The sequence below is a fragment of the Ursus arctos genome, unplaced genomic scaffold (assembly GCF_023065955.2).
Source record: "Ursus arctos isolate Adak ecotype North America unplaced genomic scaffold, UrsArc2.0 scaffold_16, whole genome shotgun sequence".
Classification (NCBI taxonomy): Eukaryota; Metazoa; Chordata; class Mammalia; order Carnivora; family Ursidae; genus Ursus; species Ursus arctos.
Genome location: NW_026622830.1, coordinates 2,002,576 through 2,025,838, shown reverse-complemented (window position 1 = coordinate 2,025,838; position 23,263 = coordinate 2,002,576). Strand labels below are relative to the sequence as shown.

The 23,263-nt window shown below is 55.1% G+C and overlaps 1 protein-coding gene across 1 annotated transcript in view; it reads left to right on the top strand.

The window, feature by feature from the left end:
• CDH4 (cadherin 4) overlaps positions 1-23,263 on the top strand; it is a 534,326-nt gene that overhangs the window by 395,439 nt on the left and 115,624 nt on the right. Inside the window, exon 4 of the mRNA XM_057312450.1 lies at positions 18,209-18,382. Within this exon, the coding sequence (XP_057168433.1) occupies positions 18,209-18,382 (174 nt within the window). The remainder of the gene's footprint in view (positions 1-18,208; positions 18,383-23,263) is intronic.

The window sequence follows — 23,263 nt, the reverse complement described above, 5'->3', positions numbered from 1 at the left end:
ATGCCGTGAGCAAGGCGGGCAAGGCGCTGCGTGGGGTGGAAGCTACATGACAGGCGGGAAGGCGTGCGCGGAGTCGGAGTGTCCAGGCTGCTCGCATCGTCCTGCAAGATGATGGAAATCAAATTAATGTGTTACTCGGATAAGACAAAGAGCCCTGTTCCAAGGGGGAACAAATCCCCACGAGGTCACAGCGGTGGACCTGAAGAAGCACATGGAGCCCTGGCCAAGGGAGGTGGCATTTCAGGTCAGAAGTAAATCTGAACTTGCAGAGTGACCTGAAGTCTCCGTAGTGTCTGACCTTGTACTCAGGGATAAGCACACATGTGTCGTAATCCCCGTGGGATTCTCACAGGACTCTGACAGGATTGCAGAGGGGACATGATGCTCTTGCCGGTAACTTAACGATGACCAGCACCGTGCAAAGGAGAGCTGAGCCCTCCCACCTCCTGGGTGCATTTCCCGCTCCAATGTTTTCACCTCTTTGAGTCTGCAAATTTAGGCAAAATTTTTTAAATAATAAAATTTGTCCTTTTCCTCTGTTATCAATGTGAATTGTCAACCAAGTAGCCTTTTTTTAAAGATTTTATTTATTTATCTGAGATAGAGTAAGCGAGAGAGAGAGCATGAATGGGGAGGGTAAAGGGAAGGGGAGAAGAAGGCTCCCCACTGAGCAGGAAATCCAAAAAAGTAGACTTTCTTAAACAAACAAACAAAAAAGAGTCATTAGATTGTTAAATTCGAACATAATAGATGGAGGAAAATAGAAAACTAAAACTTACCAATCCAAAAAATGGAAGGAAAAAATAGAGGAGCTCTGTGTTTCTCTTTGAGAAAGACGGTGGATTTCCAAGTATATATTAGTTATAATACATGAAAATAGATGAGCTCTTGTGATTAAAAGAAAACAAATTGACAGATCAGAGAAAAACCCTAACTTCGTATCCGCAGGTCACAGAAGACAGATCTAAAATGTGTAAGGATGGAGAAAAGTTGAAAGTAAAATGACGCAGGGGAAATACCATGCCATTCTCATCAGAAGGGAGCTGGGCGCTCGGTTAACACACGAGTCCTAAATTTGTGTGCACTTAATATCCAGCTTCAGAATATTTAGGCAAAATTCAGTGGAACTAAAAGGAGACATAAACAAATATTCGATTATTGGTAAAATTTAACACACACCTCTGAGTACCCGAGAGAGGAAGCAGACAGAATATCAGCAAGGGAACAGAAGAATAGACCCACAGATTTAATAAGTCTGGCCTCCCATCTGAAACAAAGACCCAACCAAGGCTGCGTACATGTGATTTTCAAGTACACTTAGCACCTGCGCGAAACGTGAGCGACCGGAGGCTGAACTTCCAACCACAGGTTTAGAATCAGAGCGATGAAGCCGGGAATCAGTCACGAGGAAGGTAACCAAACAGTCCCCGTAGATTTAGAAGTTGAGTAAAGAGCCTTCCGACTGGCCCTTGGGTAGGAAGGAAATCACGTGCAGGTTACAGAGAGATTTGAACTGCGTGCTGAAACCGGCAGGAGGAGCCAAGGTCTCGCCCCGCTGGAGCGCGCAGCCTTACCTGCGTAAGCCCGGAAGGAAGGGGCAAACCGGCAGTCTACACAGTCACCTCAAGAAATCAGGGAAAGAAATGAAGTGGAACAAAGTAGAAAGAAGGAAATAGTAAAACCGAGAGAAGAAGGTAATGGAATCAAAATAATAGAATTCACAAAGACAAGAGCGGACCCTAAAACTCCCGAGCTGATCAGACTAAGACGGGAAACTGCCAGTGATCCTTATCAGGAACGAAAATACGGTGTCATGACCTATCTCACGGATGGTTTCAGTGTGTTACGTACCGTTTATGCCAACATACTTGGAAACATACTTGAAATGATAAAACATTCTGGGAATATAATCAACTTACCAACACTAACGCGAGACGAAAACCTGAACTGTTTTGTTATTACAAACAGATTTAAATTCAAACCGGTGTCCCAAGGCCATGCCCACACGTGGTGGCGGGGCTGAAGAACTCCTCTGTAGGGAGGAGTTAGAGCTCATCCCTAGAAACGTGTCCAGGGAGCCCTGAACAGGTGCCTTGTCCAAACCAGCAAGAACCCTGAAGGGGCAGGTAGGCAGCGGGTTGCTGTCCGCCAGGCTGCTCGTAAGTAGATGAAAACAACACCTGAGCAAAATATTAACAAGCTCAAGGGCACCCATGTTTGCAAAGGACAAACTATGGCTGCCCTGGTCTGTTCCAAGAGCCCAAGGTTGTTTCTACACTGGAAAATGAATACACGTAATTCAACACAGAATTAAGGATGGATATCGCATGACCATCTGAATTTTCATTGTTAAATGTAACTCCCATTCAGGATGAAATATCCAGCAGATTAGGAGGAGAAGGGGCCGTCCCTAACCTCGTCCAGAGCACACAGCACATTAGTCGAAGCCTTCCCTGACGTCCGAAATAGCACCTGGCCAACCTTAGGTCACATGCCAGAGCTTCAAGCTCACAAGGTCGAGCAAAAAAAGGAGATCCCAATAAACAGAACTGGCGGTGCGTGTAGCTTACAGGATTATAAATGCAGGGCATCTGAGATAATCTGCACAGAATCCGTTGGGCTGGGTGAGTGATTCTCGTTAGCAAGAGAGCTGGGTGTGGCACCAATCGCACCTCCACGCACCAGGAATAAATAGAGAACGACACGTGAGCCAGATGCCAATTCCAGTAGCATTTAAGATGATCATATAACCAGGAATAAACCTAACGAAACCTTCACAAGACCCTTACGTGCTTTTGAGAACAATTAAAGACCTGGAAAACCACAGGAGTGTGCCTGCACGGAACTCAGAAAGCTTGGTGCCACGGTGACGCCAGCGCCACCCAGAGGCTGTAGACGGAACAACACGATACCAACAAAAACCACAGCGTGTTTGCTTGCTTGTTTGTAGAAGGGCAGAGAGATGACTTTAAATTTTTTTTTAAGATTTATTTATTTGAGAGAGAGCGCGCAGGGGGAGGGGCAGAGGGAGAGGAAGAGAGAATCTCATGCAGACTCCGCACTGAGCAAGGAGCCCGACGTGGGGCTTGATCCCAGGACCCTAGATCATGACCTGAGCCTGAAGCAGCTGAGCCACCCAGGCACCCCTAGATGACTTTACATTTTTAAATGAAAATGCGCAGGACCAAGAATAGCCCAGAACAGCACGAAGATGGGGGCAGTTGGTACTGGGGACGTGGAGAGGTGTATGTGCAAACCAGAGCAGTCTCTTGACCTCAGCGCTGCTGGCCTTTGGGCTGGATCACTCGCCACGGTGGGGTGGGGTGGGTTGTCCTGCACGCGGTAGGATGTCCAACAGCATCCCCGGCCCCCGGCCCTAGACGTCAGCTCCCCACCACCCCCATTGCAACCAAAGCTCTCTCTAGTCTTTGCAAAATGTTCCCGGGGACAAAATCACCCCGGCTGGAGAGCCGCTGAACTGCAGTAATTAAATGGGGTGGTTTAGGGGCAAAGGCAATCAAACAGACAAATGGAGCAGAATAGCAAACACAGAAAAAATAGTTAATGTGTTTTTTAAAAATCATTTTCACGGAGGTCTAACTTTTATACAGTCAAATTCACCCACTTTCACATATACAGTCTGATAAACCTTGTCAAAGGCACACGGTGCAGACACTTGATTTTTATAAGGCTAGCCCTCTGGGGCCATGGTCAGCACACTAGAGCCCGTGGCCTGATCTACCTGCCACCTGCCTTTTGATAGCCTGCAAGCTAAGAATGGTTTCCGTATTTGTAAATGGTTGTATAAGTATCTATATTAATATCCTCACTTTCACTTCTTGGCCTCAATGCCTAAACTACTTAACTACCTGACCCCTTAACAAAAAGTTTGCCAAGCCCTACCTAGGATCATGGAGGAGGGACTGTCTTTTTGGTAAATGATGCTGGACCGATGGGGTATCCTTTAGGAGAAAAGGTGAAATGACCCCAGCCCACCCCACCCCCCCAAAATCAATTCTAGGTGGAATTTTTTTTAATGCATGCTGAGGGCTTCCTGGCTAAGTTTGGGGAGGGAGGGGGGTTCAGATGAGGACACAGTGAGCAGGGGTGCAGCTAGCAAAAGATTCTAGACGCACAAAGCACCCTTTCCGAGGCAGCAGTGTGCAGAATGGAAAGTCCCGGAAGCTCTCGCCAAAAGGAGCTTTGAAACAAATTCCCCAAGGACCAGCGCACGGGAACCCCCTAATTTCCCGGTTCCATGAATCCCGTTTCTCTTGCGCCTGGGTTTCTCCAAGTGCAACCTCCCTGCCCGGTGTTTCGGCGACTCGGTGGAGCTGGACAAAACTGACAGCTCCCCAGTGAGATGAACCATAAAAATCTGGCAAGTTTTCCCCTTTCCGTTTCCTCTCTTAGCAACGATTCAAAGGCGGCCTTTCTGTGGGTAATACCAGCCGTGCTGGAATCTGGAATAACTTTTTTTGTGCAGTCTTGCAGGAAAGCTGATAGCAATTCAATTAGAAAATGCAAATGAGGTCACATATTTCCCACAGGAGTGCTGAATCGCCCCTGAGGAATCAGAGCAATATTCTGGCCGAACAGTAAATACTGAAGATAAAGTTTCGTGCACGGCTGTCAGCTGACTGGCTGCGCTCACACTGGAAAGTGGCAATGGGACCTGTGGGTATAGTTTGCAAAAAGAAACTGTTGTTTATGAAACGAATCCTGGCTTTTAGCACACGCGTCAGCGTTTATGAAAGCCACACTCTGCCGAGCGGCACCCACGCCCAGCCGGGCCCAGGGGATGACACCAAGCTCCCCGCATGGTTCGGGCTTCCATACTCGGACGGGCAGAGAGCGTCCCGCCGAGAAGCATGTGTTGGGGTCCTAACCTGCGGTCACTCAGAATGGGACTGTATTTGTAAGTAGGCTCGGCAGACGTATTCCTTAAGGTGGTCCTTCCAGCGGGCGTGCGTCTGAAAGGGGGGACGTCTGGGCACAGACGCGCATATAGACGGAACTAGGTGAAGGGGAAGGCAGAGAGCAGGGGGAGGCTTCTACAAGCCAAGGAGCGCCAGAGATCGCGGCAAGCCACCAGAGTCCAGGAGAGAGGACTGGAGTGGACTCTCCCCCAAGGCCAGCCCTCTGGAGGAACTGACCGTGAGAGCATCTTGACCTTGGACTTCTGGCCTCCAGGACTGGGACAGTGTCTGCTGTCTCCCCCCCAGGCTGTGGTACTTCGGTTCAGTGGCCCCAGGACACTCTCATCAGGGGTGTGGCCTCACCCGCCAGCTGAGTGGAGAGTAGATAGACCCCATATACCCCCCCTGCCCCCCAAAATGCAGGATGGGAGTCCCGAGCCAGGGTCCTGCCCAGGGCTCCAGACACCCTCAAGTCCCCTTCATACAGCTGCTCGGGTCCCCAGCACAATGAGGACAGTTTGGACAAGACCCTTATACTTTAGGGCTGCGGTCCATCCACCTCCCTCCCCGTGCACCGTCCCCCCTCCATCTCACGGTCTGCCCCCCGAGCCCACAGCCCGTCACCCCTCCATCCTGAGAGTGGGCAGGAGCCCGTCACTGCTCTCACCAAGGACTCCCAGGTTGGTCACCCGACAGTGGACTGGAGAGGGCCTGGTGAGGACCAGTTGCTGCCGTCCACCTGTCCATCTGAGAGGTGAGCCCTGCGTGAGCCCTGACGCCACGGACGTTTTCACTGAAGGCAGCCACCCGGGGCTTTCCACGCTAGGTGTCACCCTGGGAAAGCACCCAGAAGGTCATTAGGTGCTGCCCGAGGGATAGACGGTGCGACTTCAGAAAGTAGCAAGACGGTTCTTTTATCCTTTTCCAGAAGATGGATGACCTCAGTGCCACTGAGAAGCAGCTGCCCCAAACAAACAGTTGTTGGTGAGGTGTAGATGGCGTCGGCACTCCCGTTCCCCGCCGGGCAGGCCAGCCGCCGCTTTGACGAGCGTTCACACCCTCGGCACTCACGCAGGCGCAGACAGCGCCACCACACGCGGGGCCTGCCCCAGGCACACACCGGACTGCCGGGACCAGGGGCAGGAGGCGTATATCCCTCCACGTCAGAGACCCCCACAGCTGCTGGGCAGGAGGCTGTTCCCTTTCCAGAGGCCGAAGTCATGGCCACCCCCCCCCAGGCAGCGCCCCCGCTCCGCGGCTTCTAACTCTTTGTTGGCATGAAGGGCACAGTGACTGTTTTGTTTGGTCGAAGGTGCATCTCGGCATCTTTGTTGTCTGTGTTTTGGAGAACAGCCTCGGGGCGAGGGCTGCCGTGTCCTCCTGACTCTGTCTCTGCCGGCCTGGGCTGAGCAGGCAGCTCCCAGTGCAAAGCTCAAACGTAGACGCTCTCTCCGGCTGCAAACAGCCTGGAACACCGGGGGCCTGGGTCAACCCTTCCTTTTGCAGAGCGGAGGTGAAGAGTCATCTGCAAGTCCCAAGGAGAAGCCTCATGACCCTGCCCGGCCTGTCCCGGGGGGATGCTGCCCCCGCCTCTTGATGGGGCAGGAGCCAAAGGAGAACCCTCAGGTGGCTTGCTGGGGATTGGCGCGGCCGTGCAGACACCAACGTGGTGAGCGAGAGCGTCCCCGCCTGGCAAGGAAGCCTCTGAGGACGTTGCCGTGGGAGACAGGCTGCACGGGTTCTGCTTTGTCTCTGGGACCGTGATCTCCAGTGTGGACATGACAGGCGGGGCACCCTCTGAGGATCCTGGGGTCCTGTGACTCAGAAGGGTCCCAGGTCGCTCCCTTGGTTCCCTGGGGGAACGACGACTGAGCATTGCTGTGTCCCCACCAGACACCTGGCTCTGTGTTACGATGCAGGGGCACCACTGGGAAATAGGGAGCAGGCCCTGAGCAGAGGGCAGAGGCTGCTGCTGTGTCCAGAGCTCAGGAAGGTAACCTCTAAGCCAAGGCCTAAAATCGGAGAAGGAGCCAGTGTTCCAGACAGAGGCCTCTCCAGCCCTGGCTTCTCCTGTCCGCAGGCGGAATGCCATCTCAGCCCATCCGAATCTGGGCCTGGGGTGCAGGGCAGCCAGCCCTGGGGGACACTTCTCTGCACGCAGCCTCCTGGGGGTCCAGTGAGCTGAGACGGCACAAGCGTGCATGCGCGTGAGCCGTGAACACCGCAGATGTGCGTGTGCTGGTGGGTGCGTTGCTCACCCGCCCCCGGAGCCTGTAGCTCGTGATGGGGGCTGGAGCGTGTGTGCGTGCGCGTCAGCACGTGGGGGCCTTGTGGAGACCCCGTTCGGGAAGTGGGAGGTACTGGGCGTCCAGGCTGCCCTCCTGTAGGTGTTTCTAGTGAAAATCAAGCCAGGTTTCCTTCCAGACCGACACAGGTTTGTGGTTCTGTCCAAGGCCCTGGCTCCCACTGGATATTTGGTTAAATATAAAATCCTTCTTATTCCTGAAGATGTTTGTGAAAACAATAGTGAGGTGGTCACGGGCATGTTCTGCCGTGAGAAGAACCCCAGCAAGGTCAGGGACGCCTGTGAGCCTACACCCTGCCGGCCGGGCACTGGCGTGGCCTGGAGCCCGTCCCGTGGACCCCACGTCCTCGGTGGACAACAGGAGTGGACCGTGGGGCCGGACGTCCCCGGGCACCTTCCAGAAGGAAATGTGACTGAAGTCTGGTTGAGTTAAGGCTCTCAGGCAGACCCTGATCACGTCCTCTTCGAAGCCTCCAGAGCCATCAGCACTGATGAACTGACCATTTTTCTCACAAACTGACACCAGTGTGAAAGATTCATTCAGTTCCACCGCTAACAACTCCAGGAAAAAGTAACACAGTTTGGCTTAACTTGCTAATTTAATTTTTTTTTTTTTACTGCGATTGTATCTTTTTTTCTGTAAAATGAAGAGTAATTTCATTTAAAATGTTTCCAACCAAACATAATTTTCTTGATTCTCTCAAGCAAGTTCTCCACCAGGGTGTTCAGAGAAGCCTAGAGACACTGGGTTGTCACAACCGGGGGGAGGTAGGGGGGTTTCTAGCATCAAGTGGGTGGGGGCCAGGGATGCCCTGCAAATGCACGGAGGCCACAGCCCGGAGAATGATCTCGTTCCAAATGTCGGCAGGTGCAGAGGCTGTGGTCTGGAGACAGGTGTTGAACTGCTGGGGCCCTGGGGGAGCTCGGCGAGCTGGGGAGGCCAGGACGGCTGAGCAGCCTGGCTGGGCACGTGCGCGCACGCACACGCCACACGCCACACGCAGGGGTTTGTCTGGACGTTGTGAGGTCTCCCATCCTGCCCTTCTCATCAGGGCCCGGGAGCATGCTGTCTGCATGCACAGCTGCTCTGCGGGGTCCACCCCGTCCTGCCTGCACCTGGGGTGCTGTGCTGTCCTTCATCTTCATTTTGGAGGGGAGACAAGGCTCAAGAGGACGAGGGGGGAGCTCTGAGGTATTCATCAGGAGAAATGTGGTTTTGACGCCAGTAGGAACAGCATGACGCCTTCCCAACCAGATGACCCCGACTGCTAAGAGTGCCCGAGCAGCCACAACTGAACTCTTTCCCCCAGAGCTGCTCACAGCTTCCGGAACTCAGTCTGCTTGCTTGGCCCCGGGTGGGAGGGGGTGTCGGGACCACCCTCTGTGTCACCCTGACCAGCTGAGGGCAGAGAGGGGCAAGTGCCAGCTCGGGGGACATGGGCTGCATTGAGGCCCCCGCCCCCCAGCTGCAGCTGCAGGACCTGGGCTGGTCACTGCACCAAGCCTCCACCTGCAGAGAGGTGAGCGAGGATGGCACCAGACCCTCTCTCCCTAAGTGCCCTGGTGGGCAGAGTGAGCCACTAAGACTTTCCTTCCGAATACATGCACGAGGGAGTAACCATGCCATTCCATTCTGGAAACCTTCCTTTGTACGATTTCCATGGGAACTTGCAAAACGACCTCCCCTTCCTACAAGAGATCAGAAGTCAGGAATACCGTAGTTGGGGAGGGGGGGGATGGCACCTGCAGGTGCTCAGTGGTGTTGTGGACGCAGGAAAATTCACTCAGCGCCTCTCAGATCCAAACTCATGCAAATGTTTATTTAGAATGGCTCCCATGTTCTATTTGCTAGAGAACAGAGATGTTTCTCCGTTGTTTTATTTTGTGTTTGTTAAATACCATTTTACTTTGTCCGTCCTTAGCTACCATGGAAACCAGCCAGAAGGCTGCAGAGACCAGCCTAGTTAAATATTTTAAATATACATGCTTGCAGGCAAACAAAATGTACTATTTTTCAAATGCATATTGAAAGGGAAGTAGGAGGTCGAGGAATGAACTATCAGGACAGACTTCAGTGCCTCTTTTGTTTTTTAAGAATCTGATTATTCTCCGTGAAAATCAGTGGCAGGTTTGACGTGGAGGGAGGGGCGCATTATTTCCTTTCTGGAAGCACCTGTAACCCAAAGGCGTAAGGACGCAGGGAGAACGGGAGGAGACGGGAAGCCGCATAAATGACACTCGTGTTCAGGGAATAAACCCTCACCACCCCGTCCCGTCACGGGCAGCGCCAGTTTGCGGTGCGGGATGGCGCGTCACCTCCCGCACGTCCTCTGACCAGAGACCCCTGCGCAATCCGTGCTCTTGGAACACGGGGCCCTACGTCTGTTTTTACGTCTGAGATTGGCCACTTATTTACCCAAACATCAGGGTCCTGCAAGAATGGGTAGATGAGATGATGTCAACGGGTCTGCAGGCACACTGTGCGTGAGAAGTCACAGGCGCCTCCAGGGCCCATCGTGGACCCCGGCGGAGGCAGGCTGGCTACAGGGAGAGAGGCGCCGGCTGCCTTCCCTGAGGCCTGCTCAGTGTCGAGAGAGGCAAGGGCTGCTTTCTTGGTGGGAGTAGGAAAAAAAGAAGCTTGTGGCCTCACCAGGGCCCCCAGAACCTTCCATGCTGCCAGTGCAGGTCTCCCTATGGCCGGAGACTGGTGTGCCCGGCCCTCAGCCGCGTGCGCGCAGTGACCACACAGACAAGGGCGTGTGCACGGCCCAGCCTGGAAGGTGGGAGAGCAGGCACAATCGGGGATGTTAGACCCACTCCTTCCTGTTATCTGCCGGAGCAGATCGCAACCACAGACTCCCGCCCCTCCTGAAGCCGTGTCTGGGCATTGGGGGTCCGCAGGGCTGCACTGTCAATCAGAGAAATTAGGTGGCGCCAGGTCCTTCCCGAGGCGGTGCCAGCTCAGGGGACAGACACAAGCGGGAGGGGCCGGGCGCACGTCGTGAGACCCACCCCGAGCCCCGTGGTTGAGAAGAAGCCTCAGACACCAGCAGACCCAGCGCCCGCGTGGCATGTTCCACAGGGAGCTAACTTGAAAATGTTTCCATAAATTCTTTTATCAAATCAGATGGATTTGTTCCCATGCCGGTTCCTCAAAAATGGAGGGAATTTGAGGTGCTGAGGAAGCGTCCAGCAGGTCAGCCCCAGACCTGAGGACAGCGTGGGATGGCCTGTCGGGGCAGCAGGGCGTCTGTCATCTGTGACCCCATCTTCGGGGTCTTAGAAATGCGCTCCTCGGGATCTGGCATGGGGGGATTTTGAAGCCGTTTCCATATTTGTTCTGCCTCCTGAGGGGAGTGACTTCTGAGCTTCCTCTCGGGAGAATAGCCGAGGCTCCCTTGACCGCCGCACTTTGCAGAAGCAGCAAGTGCCCCCTGTCTAGTGACCTGCACCTGGGAACCAGTCCCGGCTCCCAACCTCCTGCTCTCGCCTTGGCCTGTCTGTTCACGACGCTCTTCACTTGGCCTTGCCTACACGCTGCCCTTTGTCAAGTGTCCCTGTGTCTCTGCGAGGCCTTGCTATCCACCGTGGAGCTGGTGCTTGACCCCCAGCGCCCCCAGGACCACGTCCACCATGCAGACCACTGGGCCCCACCCTGCAGAGCCTGATAGGTCGGGTCAGGAGGGGGTGCAGCGGGACCTGCCATCTGATGCCCACCTCAAACCCAAAAAGTCTGGGAGGGCACCCCAGGGAAGACACCCCGAGCTTCTGTAATGAAGACAGACTCCTCATTATTCATGTTCCCTTGTTTACCTTCACCTCTGATGTTTTACGAGTCAGCCCATTTACTTAACAGCCAGTGCTCACACTTGGCTCCTAATAATTCTGTGTCCCTAACAGGTGAATGGTTAGATAATAGAAAATATGATGAATTACCACTTTTTGCATGTAGATTGGACGAGGTGCGTATGATTATAGCCTTCCCCCGACACTATTTTTCTTTTTTTTTTCTTTAAAAAAAAAAGCGATAATTTAAATCCTGCCTCGGGTCAGTGTTGCATTATTCACCTTTCACTGGTGAATCGATGATGGAGGGAAATGACCCAGCTTCCTCCTCATCTTGCGGCGTCCCTGAGGACCTCACCTGGAAGTCACACTCAATTACACTCATCATCAGACACAGAGAGAACAATCCTCGGGTACACGGAGAGCAAGACCGGGCGGCACAGAGCTACTGGGAGCGTAGGAAGATAACGTGCCAAGCGAGGCGCCAGCGGGGGGAAGCCAGGCTGGGGGCAGAGCCAGCAGGGGCTGTTGGGGTGCAGGCTTGGACGGGTGGGGAGTCGGGGTGGACATGATGGCTTTTCCAACACGCAGCTTGCCTGTGGCTCAGGGGCCTCAGTCTTGGTGAGACAGAAGCATGTCGTTGTCAGTGTTTTGTCCTTCTGTTCTCGGGTCCCTTACCTCCCACCTCTTTCCCTAAAAGAGCAGTGAGTGTGCTGAGTGCGAGGGCTTCCTGACGTGATCCCAGAGAGCCTGCCAGGAGACACCTGCCAGGGCCAGATGGGAAGGAAGGACCTTAAGGCCACCCGTCCTGAGTCCCCCAGGACCCCATGTGCCGTAGACGGCCAGCAAAGGGACCAGCCCGACAGCCTGCGCAAGCATGGGATGCCACCCTGTCCTGGTGAAGTTGGCGCCCTTCGATGCAGGGACTGCAGACCCCCACCCAGCAGCAAGGTTACCCTTCCCCAAGTGGAACGAAGCAGCCGCTCGGGGTCGGTGCCTCAGCCCCACTGCCCGCGCCCCAGCTGTCCAGGTGGCCCCAAAGCACAGAGCTCGAACCAGGCCCAAGAGTGAGGAGATGGAGGCCCAGAGGCAGTAAGAGACGCACCCGAGGCCCCGCCCCAGGCACGGGACCCAGCCTGAGAAAGTCCCCTTGGCTGTCAGCTGTCCTAGGGCGCGTCGGCAGAACGTCTCCAAGGCGAGCACGACGGAGACTCGGTGGAGAGAGGTGGTCGGAAGGGAGACACCCTCTGTAAATAAAAGCTGACGAAGAAGCAGATCCGGGGCTTCAGCGGTGAGAGCCTGGGCTCTGTACGGTCTGCGCGTCAGGGAGGCGCGCTCCCCACCCTTCATCTGCCCCTTTCGGGAAATGCCCCCGTCAGTGCGCTGAGCAGGGTGGGCTGTGTCTGGGGCACCCGGGCACCTAGAGTGTGTCCAGGGAGGGACCAGGCATAAGCCAGGGCATGGCTGGGATGTGTGTGGGGTGGGAGAGAGGCAGGCAGGAAAGGCAGGTGGGGCTGCACCCACGTGGCCAGGGAGACCAGAAGCCCGAGGTGGTGAGGGGACTGGGGGCCCCCTCCCACCCCACTGTACCCTAATCTGGGGGCAGAGAGCCCATCCGTCCTGCAGCCAGAGATTGTGCCCTGCCCTTCTTGGGGAGACCACCATGGCCAGTTTCGACTGCTGGGGCGGACTCTCACGCCTGCCCATCTGGGGACACCAAACTCAGCCTGGAGCATCCAGAAAGGAGCCCATGTCTCCTCCCTGGGCTGCATCAGGACAGCCACCTGTGCTCGCTCCTGCCTTCACCTGGGCTGTCCTACACCTCCCCACCCATCACCCCTGGCTCGGTCCCTCCCCCACTAGCCAGGCAATTTGGACAAATTCCTTCTCCTTGTGCCTCAGTTTCCTTACCTGGACTATAAGGTTATAGCACATCCCTAAGCCCACCTGCCCTCAAGCCTGTCCCTCTGAACACTTGGGGCTCATTCCAGGCTAAGCCACCACCCCCAGGTGTCCTGGCTAAAGCCTTCACTACGCTCTCCTGTCTGAGCCCCTGGGAATCCAGTCCAGCATGACTCTTCTCGGGCTTCTTCTCTCCACCATGAACCTGACAATGGGGCTGAAACCCCCACCCATCTGCCCAGTGCCCTGGACATCACCTTATTCCCCACACTACCCCCCGGTAAGGGCCTCCTCGGTTCACAGAAGAGGAACCAAGGCTTGGGGTGCAGGGGGCAAACAAATACTGAGGGGCCAGTAAAGAGCAGTCCGGAAAGAGCAGCTCTGCCGACCCTGGGATGCTGCCCTCCTTCCCACTCTTCTTCTGGGCCCCAAACAGCCTTTTAACTCTGCCTGGTGTTTGAGGCCCCATGCTGTCCTGCTTCTCCGTCCGCCCCTTGACCATTCCTTCCCAGCCTCATTCCCCCCAATGACAAACTCCTATTCACTCCTCAATACCCTACCCAGGTATAATATCCCCCATGAAGCATTTCTGCCCTCCCCAGTGGATTGAATTGCATATAACTGGATGCCAGTTTGAACCCTGCCTGGTCCTGGCTCTGTGCTGATCACTGCCCCGTGGAGAGAGTGGCCAGCCTGAGGACTAAATCAGAGAGAATCTGGGCCCGTGGCTCCCCCATGACCCGCGGCAGCCATCACTGCCGTCAGGGCTCCGGGCCTGCCACTCCATACGAGCACTTGAGGCTAGAGGCTGAGGGTCAGTTGTGTTTTGGTGCTCGGGAAGTGTGTGGAACCCCACATTTAAGTCCGTCCGCTTCGTTTGCTCCATGCCGGGTGGGTGGCCGTGACGCCCTACAACCTCCCAGGCAGGGCAGTGCCCATGGTGTGGGGCCAAAAGAATCCCCCAGGGCAGGGCGGGAGGTGTCCTGCCCAGGCAGGGACAGGGAGCCATTGAGGTCCTGGGCCTCTGGGGCCCGAGCTGAGCCGTCACAGGACTTGAGGGAGTGGGCAGCACTCTGGGAAGCTTGCTCCAGCTGCCGTGTGCACAGGGGTTCCCGGGGGCGTCCAGTGGGGAGGCTGCTGGAAGACGGGACACGGAATCTGAGCCCACGCAGGCAGGAAGGGCACCAGGAAGAGGAGCGGATCCAGGGGCAAACTTCAGGTGGGAGTTAGGAGCAGGGGCACAGCCCGGGGTGCAGCCCAGCCTCTGTATGGACAGCATGGCCAGGCCTTTGGCCCCAAAACACAAGATGAGCAGAGCCTAGACCTGGCCGTGCTGAGGCTGAGAGCTCTGTGGAGGGTTCTTGTGAAGGGATCTGCAAGCTGCCTGCAGGTCCAGGAAATCAACCTCGTAACTACGTCTTCTGGGATACCCAGTAAGAGGACATTGAGACCAGGTGATTTCCTCGGGGGTCTCTGTCCTGTCTATGGGCCCCTGTGAGCTTGGTCGGATCCAGAGGCCAGTTCAGCAGCCAGGATCCTCCCTGACCGCCCCCCCCCCACGCCAGTAATGGGACCTCTGACTTGGCTGAGCTGTCTGTCTGTAATGACCCAGTGATGGGGCTTGGCTAGGCTGTCATGATGCCAGGCTTTTGGTTTTGAGAACATTGTGACATGTTATAAACATGCACGCAGAGGTGCAGACACATGCATGTGTGTATTTACACACGTGTGCATATATACACATGCACCACATACACGTATGCACATGCACGCGTGTATACATGTATGTCTATACACACGTGCCTGTGTGTTCACATAGACGCTCGCGCACACGTGTGCGTGTACACGTACGCCTGTACGGGCACATACATGTGTGCACGTGCCTGTTTGTACGTGCGTGCGCACACAGGTGCATACGTAATCGTCAGCGACAGGAGCACGGAGGTCACGTTCACACCGTTCTCCAACACTTCGCCAGCGTTTACTCAGCAGTACAGCGTTCAGGAGCGCGCCGGGAGCATCGGCAGGTGTCATCCGTTGGGAAATCCGGAATACTGAGAAACAATGGAAACGCTGTTTAGAATCGGTGTGATTGTGCATCAGCGTCAGGTGTCACGTGCTGCGTGGGCCGGGACCGCGGCACGTCCGGAACGACGTGCCGGCTGCGCTGAGGTCGCTGATGACCCGCACAGACGTCTCTCCCCAGGGAAGCAGGTGCGTCTTCCAGGCCGAGGCTGCACAGGTCTGGCAGTGATTTTCACCAGATTTTGTTACTACATGTGTCTCACAGCTTTAAAATAGTGGCAAATACGGGCAATCTATTTAAACAACACTAGGGAAGTTAACGCCATGCAAGCTCGTCCCAAGCAAACGAAGATAAAGCACTTCAAGAAAACAAAACTGGCTTTATGCTCACTGAGCCTGACACGCGGGGAGCTCAGCGAGCGTGTGCTGGTGCCTGAGCATTACCGGCGGGGGCCGGGGGGGCACCCGTGCTGTCTGCACCGTCACTGGGGGAGGCATCGGGGGAAGCCACAGTTGACCAGCACCCCGTCCTGAGGCTGTGCTTGTGGCTGGGGCTCCCTGCCCTCTCAGGCAAGGCTCCCCAGTCCGGCTGGCTGCCCTCAGGCAGACACTAACCAGCCTCTTCTCCTGGGGCCGGTGCCTGAGGACCGGTGAGCTAGTTACCCGGGGCGGGGGAGCCCCAGACAGGATAGGGGAAAGCCTGCGTGCCCTGGAGGCTCCGTAGCACGGACAGCAGGCAGTTCTCCCATCTCCAATGGGGACAATGATTTGTGCCCAGCGCTCCACACACGTGATTTGAGGAGGGGTAAAGGGGCTGTGACCTCACAGCACAGAGACCCAGCCACGAGGGGTGGCCCTCTGCCAGGTGCTCTGGCCTCCGGGTCTGACTCCCGGCGTTCAGTTCCTGCCTCTGCCTACCGAGCTACGTGAACTTCGGACGTCACTTAGCCTCTCTGAGCTCCCCCCACCTCCCTAATAAAGTGGGGTTGAGGACACTTCCTACTGAACCAGGGAGAGAGGGTCTCGGTGGAGACCCCGTGGAATGCTCAGTGCCCCGAGGCATCAGCTACTCACAGAGGCGGGTGAGGAAGGCGGTTGTCTGGGCCCTGGCTGTGAGGGGACAGTGTGAGGCCAGGACTGTCCTAAATGCTGTTCTGTGAAGCTCGTCGAGGAAACTAGAGACGTGACCCCATCACTGTGCCATCGTTAGAGCCTGAAGATGAGTCACGGCACCTGTAGCTTGACTTGAACGGAAGTTGGTATCATGTCACATTGCATAGACATCAAGGCCACGGGGATGTGCACACCTTTCATGGCTCGTTCTGACGCAGGAGGGGGTGGCCTAAGGCTTTTGGTTTTCAAACGCTTGACTGCGGGAGCTCGAGACCCTGAGGCAGCTGGGACCCTGCTGGGGAAAGTCCCAGCGGGGCTGTCACCTTCCAGTGTGGCTTGTCCAGATGGGTTTTCCCATTGATTCTGGCATTGGGGGCGGATATGAGATTTTATTTTTTCATCAGTTAGGCAGTTTTGTCTGTGTGTATCTAACTTATTCCCATGCAGCTCTTTTGCCAAAAAGAGTGGGCCAGGTTCTCGATCCACAGAGGGCAATGGTAAGACTACGCAGGGCCATCTTGCTGGATGGACCTGGAGCTCAGGCGGAGAGCGGGACCCGCCGTGGTTGGAGTGAGGTAGCCAGATAGCCAGATGCCGTGGGCTGTCCCTGTCCAGGTGTCTCTTTGCCGTGTGAGCTCCGACGGGCAGCGTGTCCCTGGGGGCCTGCGTGGGGGTCTGCGCCAGTGCCGTGCGTGTCCGTGGGGGTCTGCTGGCTTCTTTAATCATAGAAAGTCATATATGTTGTAATACTCAGACATACAGAATGGTAAAAGGAATAAGTAAAACAAAATAGCATAAACCTCACTGGTGATCAGAGAAAACCACAGTTGACATTTTAATGTATTTCCTTCCAATGTTTTCAGTGTCCTTAAAAAAAAAAATGGGGATTTGGTTACGTGTACACTCCGGTGCCATCCTCCACTTACCATTATTTTATGGGCGTTTCTCCATGTCCTAGTCTTCGAAGAGTAGCTGTCCGTGACTGTAATACCCCAAGATGTGAACGCAGCATAGTGCATTTAACTAGTATCTCCTGCTATCAGATCTCCAGAGGTTGTTTCCCGAGATTTTCATTACTTTATGTATACATAATATATTATCAAACATCTGCAATGCACATGTTCACAGGGAGATCCTCACTTACATGTAGTTTTTTGGGACAGCTGTGCAGCTATTGGGTCAAAAAGCAAGACCTTTTTTTTCATTGATGTACAGTTGACATGGAGGACGATTTTGGAGGCTCTGGATGGTCGCTGGCCCACAGCTGGCCGTCGTGGTCAGCACCCAGCAGCCGTGAGCCCCATCAGCATCCAGTCCCAGCGGCTGCCCGACAGGCAGGGGCTCTCGCGTAATTGCCGAAGCAGCCCTGTGAGTTTAGTGCTGTTACTACCAGCTCCGTCTTATAAAAGAAGCAGCTGGAGTTCAGAGAGACCAAGCGACTTGCCTGGAGCCCGTGAACCTTGGGATGCGCGTAAACACCTGCTGAGCGCCGGGTCCAGCACCCTCCACCATCACGTCTCCTGACCACACGACACGCTCCACAGGCCTGAGGATCCACTTTGTTTAGTCTTGTCAGTTTGATAGGTGAACAGGAGTTATTACTTCAATTGGCATATTTGATTACAGGAAGATGTGTACATTTTTAATAAGTCTACTGATTTTTATGTTGGTGTTAATTTCTATTCAGGTCCTTTCCCTGTTATCAAAAAGATTTAATTTTTTATTGATTTGCAAGAACTCTTTATATAGTGAGACTGTTAACCCTAACAGATTTGTTGCAAACCACGTTTGCCAAATTCATCAACTGCTTTTAGGGTATGTTTTCATAAACAAGCATTTTAAACTAAAATGCATTTTCCTTTGTGAGTCCCCCCACCACCACATTCTTCAGGGATTTAAAAGCTCTTGTTCACCCTATGACTATTCTTCTGTTTTTACAGTTTCTTTCCCCCACCATGTAATTCTGCAATTCATTGTGTGACACGGGTGTCTTTCTAGATTTTTTTCCCTAACACTCAGCCACTTCCCCGAGCGTCATCCAGCCTTCCTCTGTTGATGGAGCACAGAACAGATTCTCTGAACAGATGCCTTTTCCTCTGCGCGAAACTTAACCAGACTTCTTTGGTTCTTCTCTCCCCCCTTCGGGCTAACGCCGCAGAAAGGAAAGCAGAGTGCCGCTCTGGACGCCTCTCAGCCTCCGAACGACATGCTGTTGCCGTGGCCCCAGCACCAGAGCGCCAACGGGCTGAGGAGGCAGAAACGCGACTGGGTCATCCCACCCATCAACGTGCCGGAAAATTCCCGAGGGCCCTTCCCACAGCAGCTCGTGCGGGTAAGTGGAGACCCCTCCCTGCTGGCTGGGGAGGGTCTCGGCTCAGCGCGCCCTCTCCTCCGGGATCTGGCAAGTCAGTCGGTGGGGCTTGTGGGGGGTGGGGGGCACGGGCGTGTCCGGGAGCAGGAGCGAGGGACGGTCTGCACTTGGCGTCTAAACCTTTTCAATAACGAGATGACACAAGACAGAGAAAGATCAGAAGGGCAGTCGTGTCCTCCAGGAAAGCCGGTCCCGCTGGACGTGGGTCATCTCACCCGTGCTGATGGAAGGGGGCAGGGTGGCAACTTGGGGCCTGGCCTTTGACCTCTGACACCGTTCTTTGCTCACAACCGTTTCCAACTCTGACTAAGAGTCTGGAGGGTGGAAAGACAGTGTGTCTGTGATGGTGATGAGGATATTGGCGAGAAGCTGGAAGTCTTGGGACTGAGGCTGTGACCCCAAATCCCGCATTTTGGCTGCCCTCCGGTGGGCTCCTCCGGTGAGCTCCTTCGGTGCACCTGCTCCCAGCCCCCACCACAAGGTGCTTTCCCAGGGAGAAGGGAACGATTCGTTTTGCAAATTTGTATTTCAAAAATCCAGGCCATCAACGCATTTCCTTCTTTCTTTGAAGAAAATTGCAACCCAGTCTGGGGACTGATTTGATAAAGTGATGGTGAGAATCCCATTACGTAGTGCCCCATGCATCGTGGACGGCTCACCCCACTCGGCGGAAATGAGGGTCGGCGGGGCATCCTTAAGGGGTTGCTTTCCTTCCTTGGGCGGACTAGCCTGTTTTATTTCCCACTCTGCTCCACGCCGGAAGCTGGGGTGTGTTCAAAATGCAAAGACCAGAGGCCTCTGGGTGGCTCAGTCACTAAGCGTCTGCCTTCGGCTCAGGTCATGATCCCAGGGTCCTGGGTTAGAGCCCCGTCGGGCTCCCTGCTCAGCAGGGAGTCTGCTTCTCTCTCTCCCTCTGCCTTCTGCTCCCCTCGCTCGTTCTCTCTCTCTCTCTCTCTCTCTCATTCTCTCTCAAATAAATGAACTGAATCTTTAAAAATAATAATAAAATAAAATGCAGAGACAGAGCCGAACAAAGCAGGGGAGCCCACGTCAGACGCCCCACCACACACACCACACCCACGGTGAACGGCCGCAAACCCGGCCGAGGGCAGTGTCTGGGATGTGGTGATTGGCAGCAGGAAGCCAGCCTTGGTTTTCCTCCCCAAGCCCAAGCCCCTAAAACCTTCGGCATTTCCTGAGAGTTCAGAGCACTGGAGCGGTCTTTTGTTATGTTAATGACGTGAGACTTTTGGACAGTCCCCTGAGGAAGGGAGGTGGTGGCCCTTTGCCCGGGAACCAACCCTGGGATTAGAGGCGCCCACGTTCAGCACACCCCCCCCCAAACGCTGGGTCTATGGAGGGGCTGGAGGTTGAGTCAGTCGCCAGTGGCCAGTGACCAATGATTTAATCAATCGTGTCTCAGTAATGAAGCTCCCATAAAAACAAACTGGTAATCTATGGAGTAAGCGTTTTCTGAGTTCCGTGGGCTGCCCTAGGGGATGACTGAGTTCTACAAGAGGGTGGAGGGAACCTCGGATTTACAGCCCATCGGTCGGGAGCACGGGTGACAACCTGGACTCTCAATGGGCGTCTGAGTGGGAGCTGCCTTGTGGGACCGAGTCCTTCCCTGTGGATGGACACGCTCTCCAGGAGCTGGTGTCAGAATCCAGTTCAAGTGTAGGCACCCAGCAGGTGTCACAGAATTGCTTACTGGGGAAAACCCCACCTCAGCGGGCAGAAGCGTTCCACGTGTGGTCGTGTGTGGTCGTAGCAGGAGAGCACAAGAGAGTCTCAGACTCACCGCATGAGGCCGACCCTCTGACCTCGGTCCCCCCTCCCCCTGATGGGGAGCTTCCCAGAGCACCCCCTGCCCTTGCTCGGCCTGACTGGTTCGAGGTTCCCTGTGATGCGGCACAGGCTTGAGCAAAGCACTCAAGGCGTGAACCCCAACCTAGGAGTAGATTCCCAGGAATCCCGTGTTCGGGGGTCTGTCCGCCAACCCCAAGCCGCCGACAGGATGGGGTTCTGTGCCCCCACACACACACTCACCACCCTCGGGGCCCTAGTCACATCCAACCAGCACTTGTCATTTACCTAACGCTTCCCATTAGTGATTCATTCTTAATATAAATAAATTTATTTTAAGAGGCGACATTATATTAGCTCACAGTTGGAAAGCTGGCATTGTTGGCGATGGGAGAAGCCAACTGTAAGACAAGCATAAGGTGAAGAAAACAGAGTTGATGTCTGGCTGTATATTGTCCACAGTCGGAGCCTCAGGGCTGCCCGGGACTTGTTTACGAGGGAAGCAATGAGCGAGTATCAGAGTGTTCTCGAGATGCGCTGGGACCAGAGGCTTCCTCTTGAATGTCATCAGGATCAAAAGCAAATTGGAAAGGGAGCAAGTTTTTCCTTGTGTGCGTCAGTCTTATATAAAGGCCTGTGCTTGCACAAGTCAGAAATCAGCTTAGAGAACATTGCTGTTCTAGCTCGGAGGTCGGCAGACTTTTTCTGCAAAGGGCCAGATAGTCAATATTTTAGCTTCTGCAGCCAAGCAGACTCAGTTGCAAATACTCAACTCTTTGTAGTGTGAAAGCTGCCGTAGGCAATACGTAAACTACTGCTGTGTCTGTGTTCCAGTAAAACTTTATTTACAAGAGCAAGCTGTGGGCCAGATGTGCAGATCCAGCTCATCTCCCCACCTCTGGGAAGGGGGGCCCCGGTCCACGGCCCCGCTACGTGGCAGGAACATTACAGTGAGCGCGTGAGCTTGTAACGAACGCCGAGGGTTCTCGTCTGCTCACACCCCGCAGGGTATGCACATGAGCTTGGGCCGGCATCCTAGCACTTCTGGACTATTCTGCTGCCTGGCTTTCAGAGTTTCTGAGGTTAGTGACGCCAGTACGGACGCCCGACACACCCCTCCTCTGTGCCTATCCGCACACACGCCTGTAAAGGTATCAGGAGAGAAAGGCGTTGTAGGCAGAGCCCCTGGCCCGCGAGGACTCCCAGAGTCTGTCTCCTGCTGGAAGGTGGAGAAAAAGACATTTCGGTACTTTCTGCCCCAGGGAGCTGCAGTGGTCTCAGGGCCTGACTGGTCAGAGCTGGAGGCAAGGCCAGCACGAGAGCGAAGTCTCCCCCACCAGCCGGGGGCTCGGCTCCCACACGGCCCCGTGCACATGTTGATGGGGGTGTCACAGGGGCATCTGTGTGCTCTGATGGGGGCCGTACTGCATTTCCAACTGAGCAGCTCTAAAGCAGGGGAACTTGCCCCCCTCCCCAATCACGCAAACCTTGCCGAACCTGGCTTGGGAGAGCAGTGGCCGGCGGGAGCTCCGGACCCCTGCAGGGTCCTGAAGATCCCCTTGCCACTGACACGTCTAACTGGGCACTCAGGGACGGGCACGCGGCCTCAGGTGTCAGGTGAGAAAAGCGGGGGAGGAGCAGCAGCGGAGCCTCGCTGAGGGGCGGCCTCTCCTGTTCCCTGGTCTGTCCCATGGCTGCGTTGGAGCACGTTTGTCCTCTGCTCCCAAGACGCCCTGCCGTGTCCAGCAGCCCCCGTAGGGAGGGCCACCTCCATGCCGGGCACAGCCACTCCAAAATAGGCTGTGAGCAGAGGGACGGGGTGTGGGTGAGTGTCGGCAGACTGCCGGAAAGGGCATTCCCGAAGTTTCAGAACTGAACACACTAGAGGTTATTTCTTGCTCCGGTGAAGGTCGTTTGTGGGAGGGCTGGATCTCTACGACGGTCACTCGGGGCCCCGGAATGAGGACTGCAGGACGGGCTGGGCATGGACACGACCACACCGGATGGCCAGGGACACCGAGACATGCCGTGCAGCTCTGTCCAGAGGGAAGGGGATATGTGTGAAGCGGGGCTGGTCTCGCCCCAACAGGCTTGAGAACAGGTGTCCTGTCCTCCCTGATGCTCAGCTGTGCCCGGGAGCCTGGGGAGGGGTGCCCGCGGCCGGCGAGCAGGCAGATCTGATCTCTAGCGCTCCGCCAAGCCTGCTCTTGCTTCACGCGGCTGCCCGGCTTCGTTTCCCGCACAGCACTTAGTACCCCTGACTCCGTGCTCATTGCTCGCGCATGTGAGAACAGGCCTCCCGCGTCCCTAGTGCTGCCCACGGTAGGCGTGGCATTTGCGGAATGAGAGACTGCAGCAAGCCCCGTGCTGGGTGCTGTCTGGGCGCCCGTCGGCTCGCGCCCATGGTGGCGGGGGGCCCTGAGCCCTGCTTGCTCTGCTCTCAAGAGTTTCTGGGACGGGCGGGAGATGGAGCGCTTCCCGTGGAGCCGGCCCCTCTGCTTCCACTCGCACACAGGCTTCCAAGCCGAGCTGGATTCTTAGAGGGAGATAGATCTTCAGATTCGTCTTTTCCAAATGGCCTCCAAGTGAAGAATTCAGCACAGAAATACAGACACACACACGTGTGCACACACATGCACACCCCATCCCACTTCATATGCACACACGTGTACCCACCTTCTCCTGTGCTCACTTCCCGCCCCCTCCCCCCATTAAATTCTTCCCTAGCACAGACAAGGGTTTGGGGGTGCGTTTCTGCCCCGTCTCTGTCTGCAGGAAGTTGATGAGTTTCCTGCCAGCGTTTTGGGGGAGGCCGCTCCTGAAAGAAGCCCGAATCACGGCGCGTGTGAATACAACTTGATGGGGATGGGAAGCTGAGCGCAGAGCACCGTGAGGTGCAGCTGGGATCAGCTGCAATTCTGTGCTCATTAAAGCATTTCATTCTGATAAAATATGTTAAATGAAAAAATGGGCGGGAGAGAAGCAGGCAGAACGTTCTTCCCAAAAAACCTCCGTTAATTACAGGCTTTCTCCGTG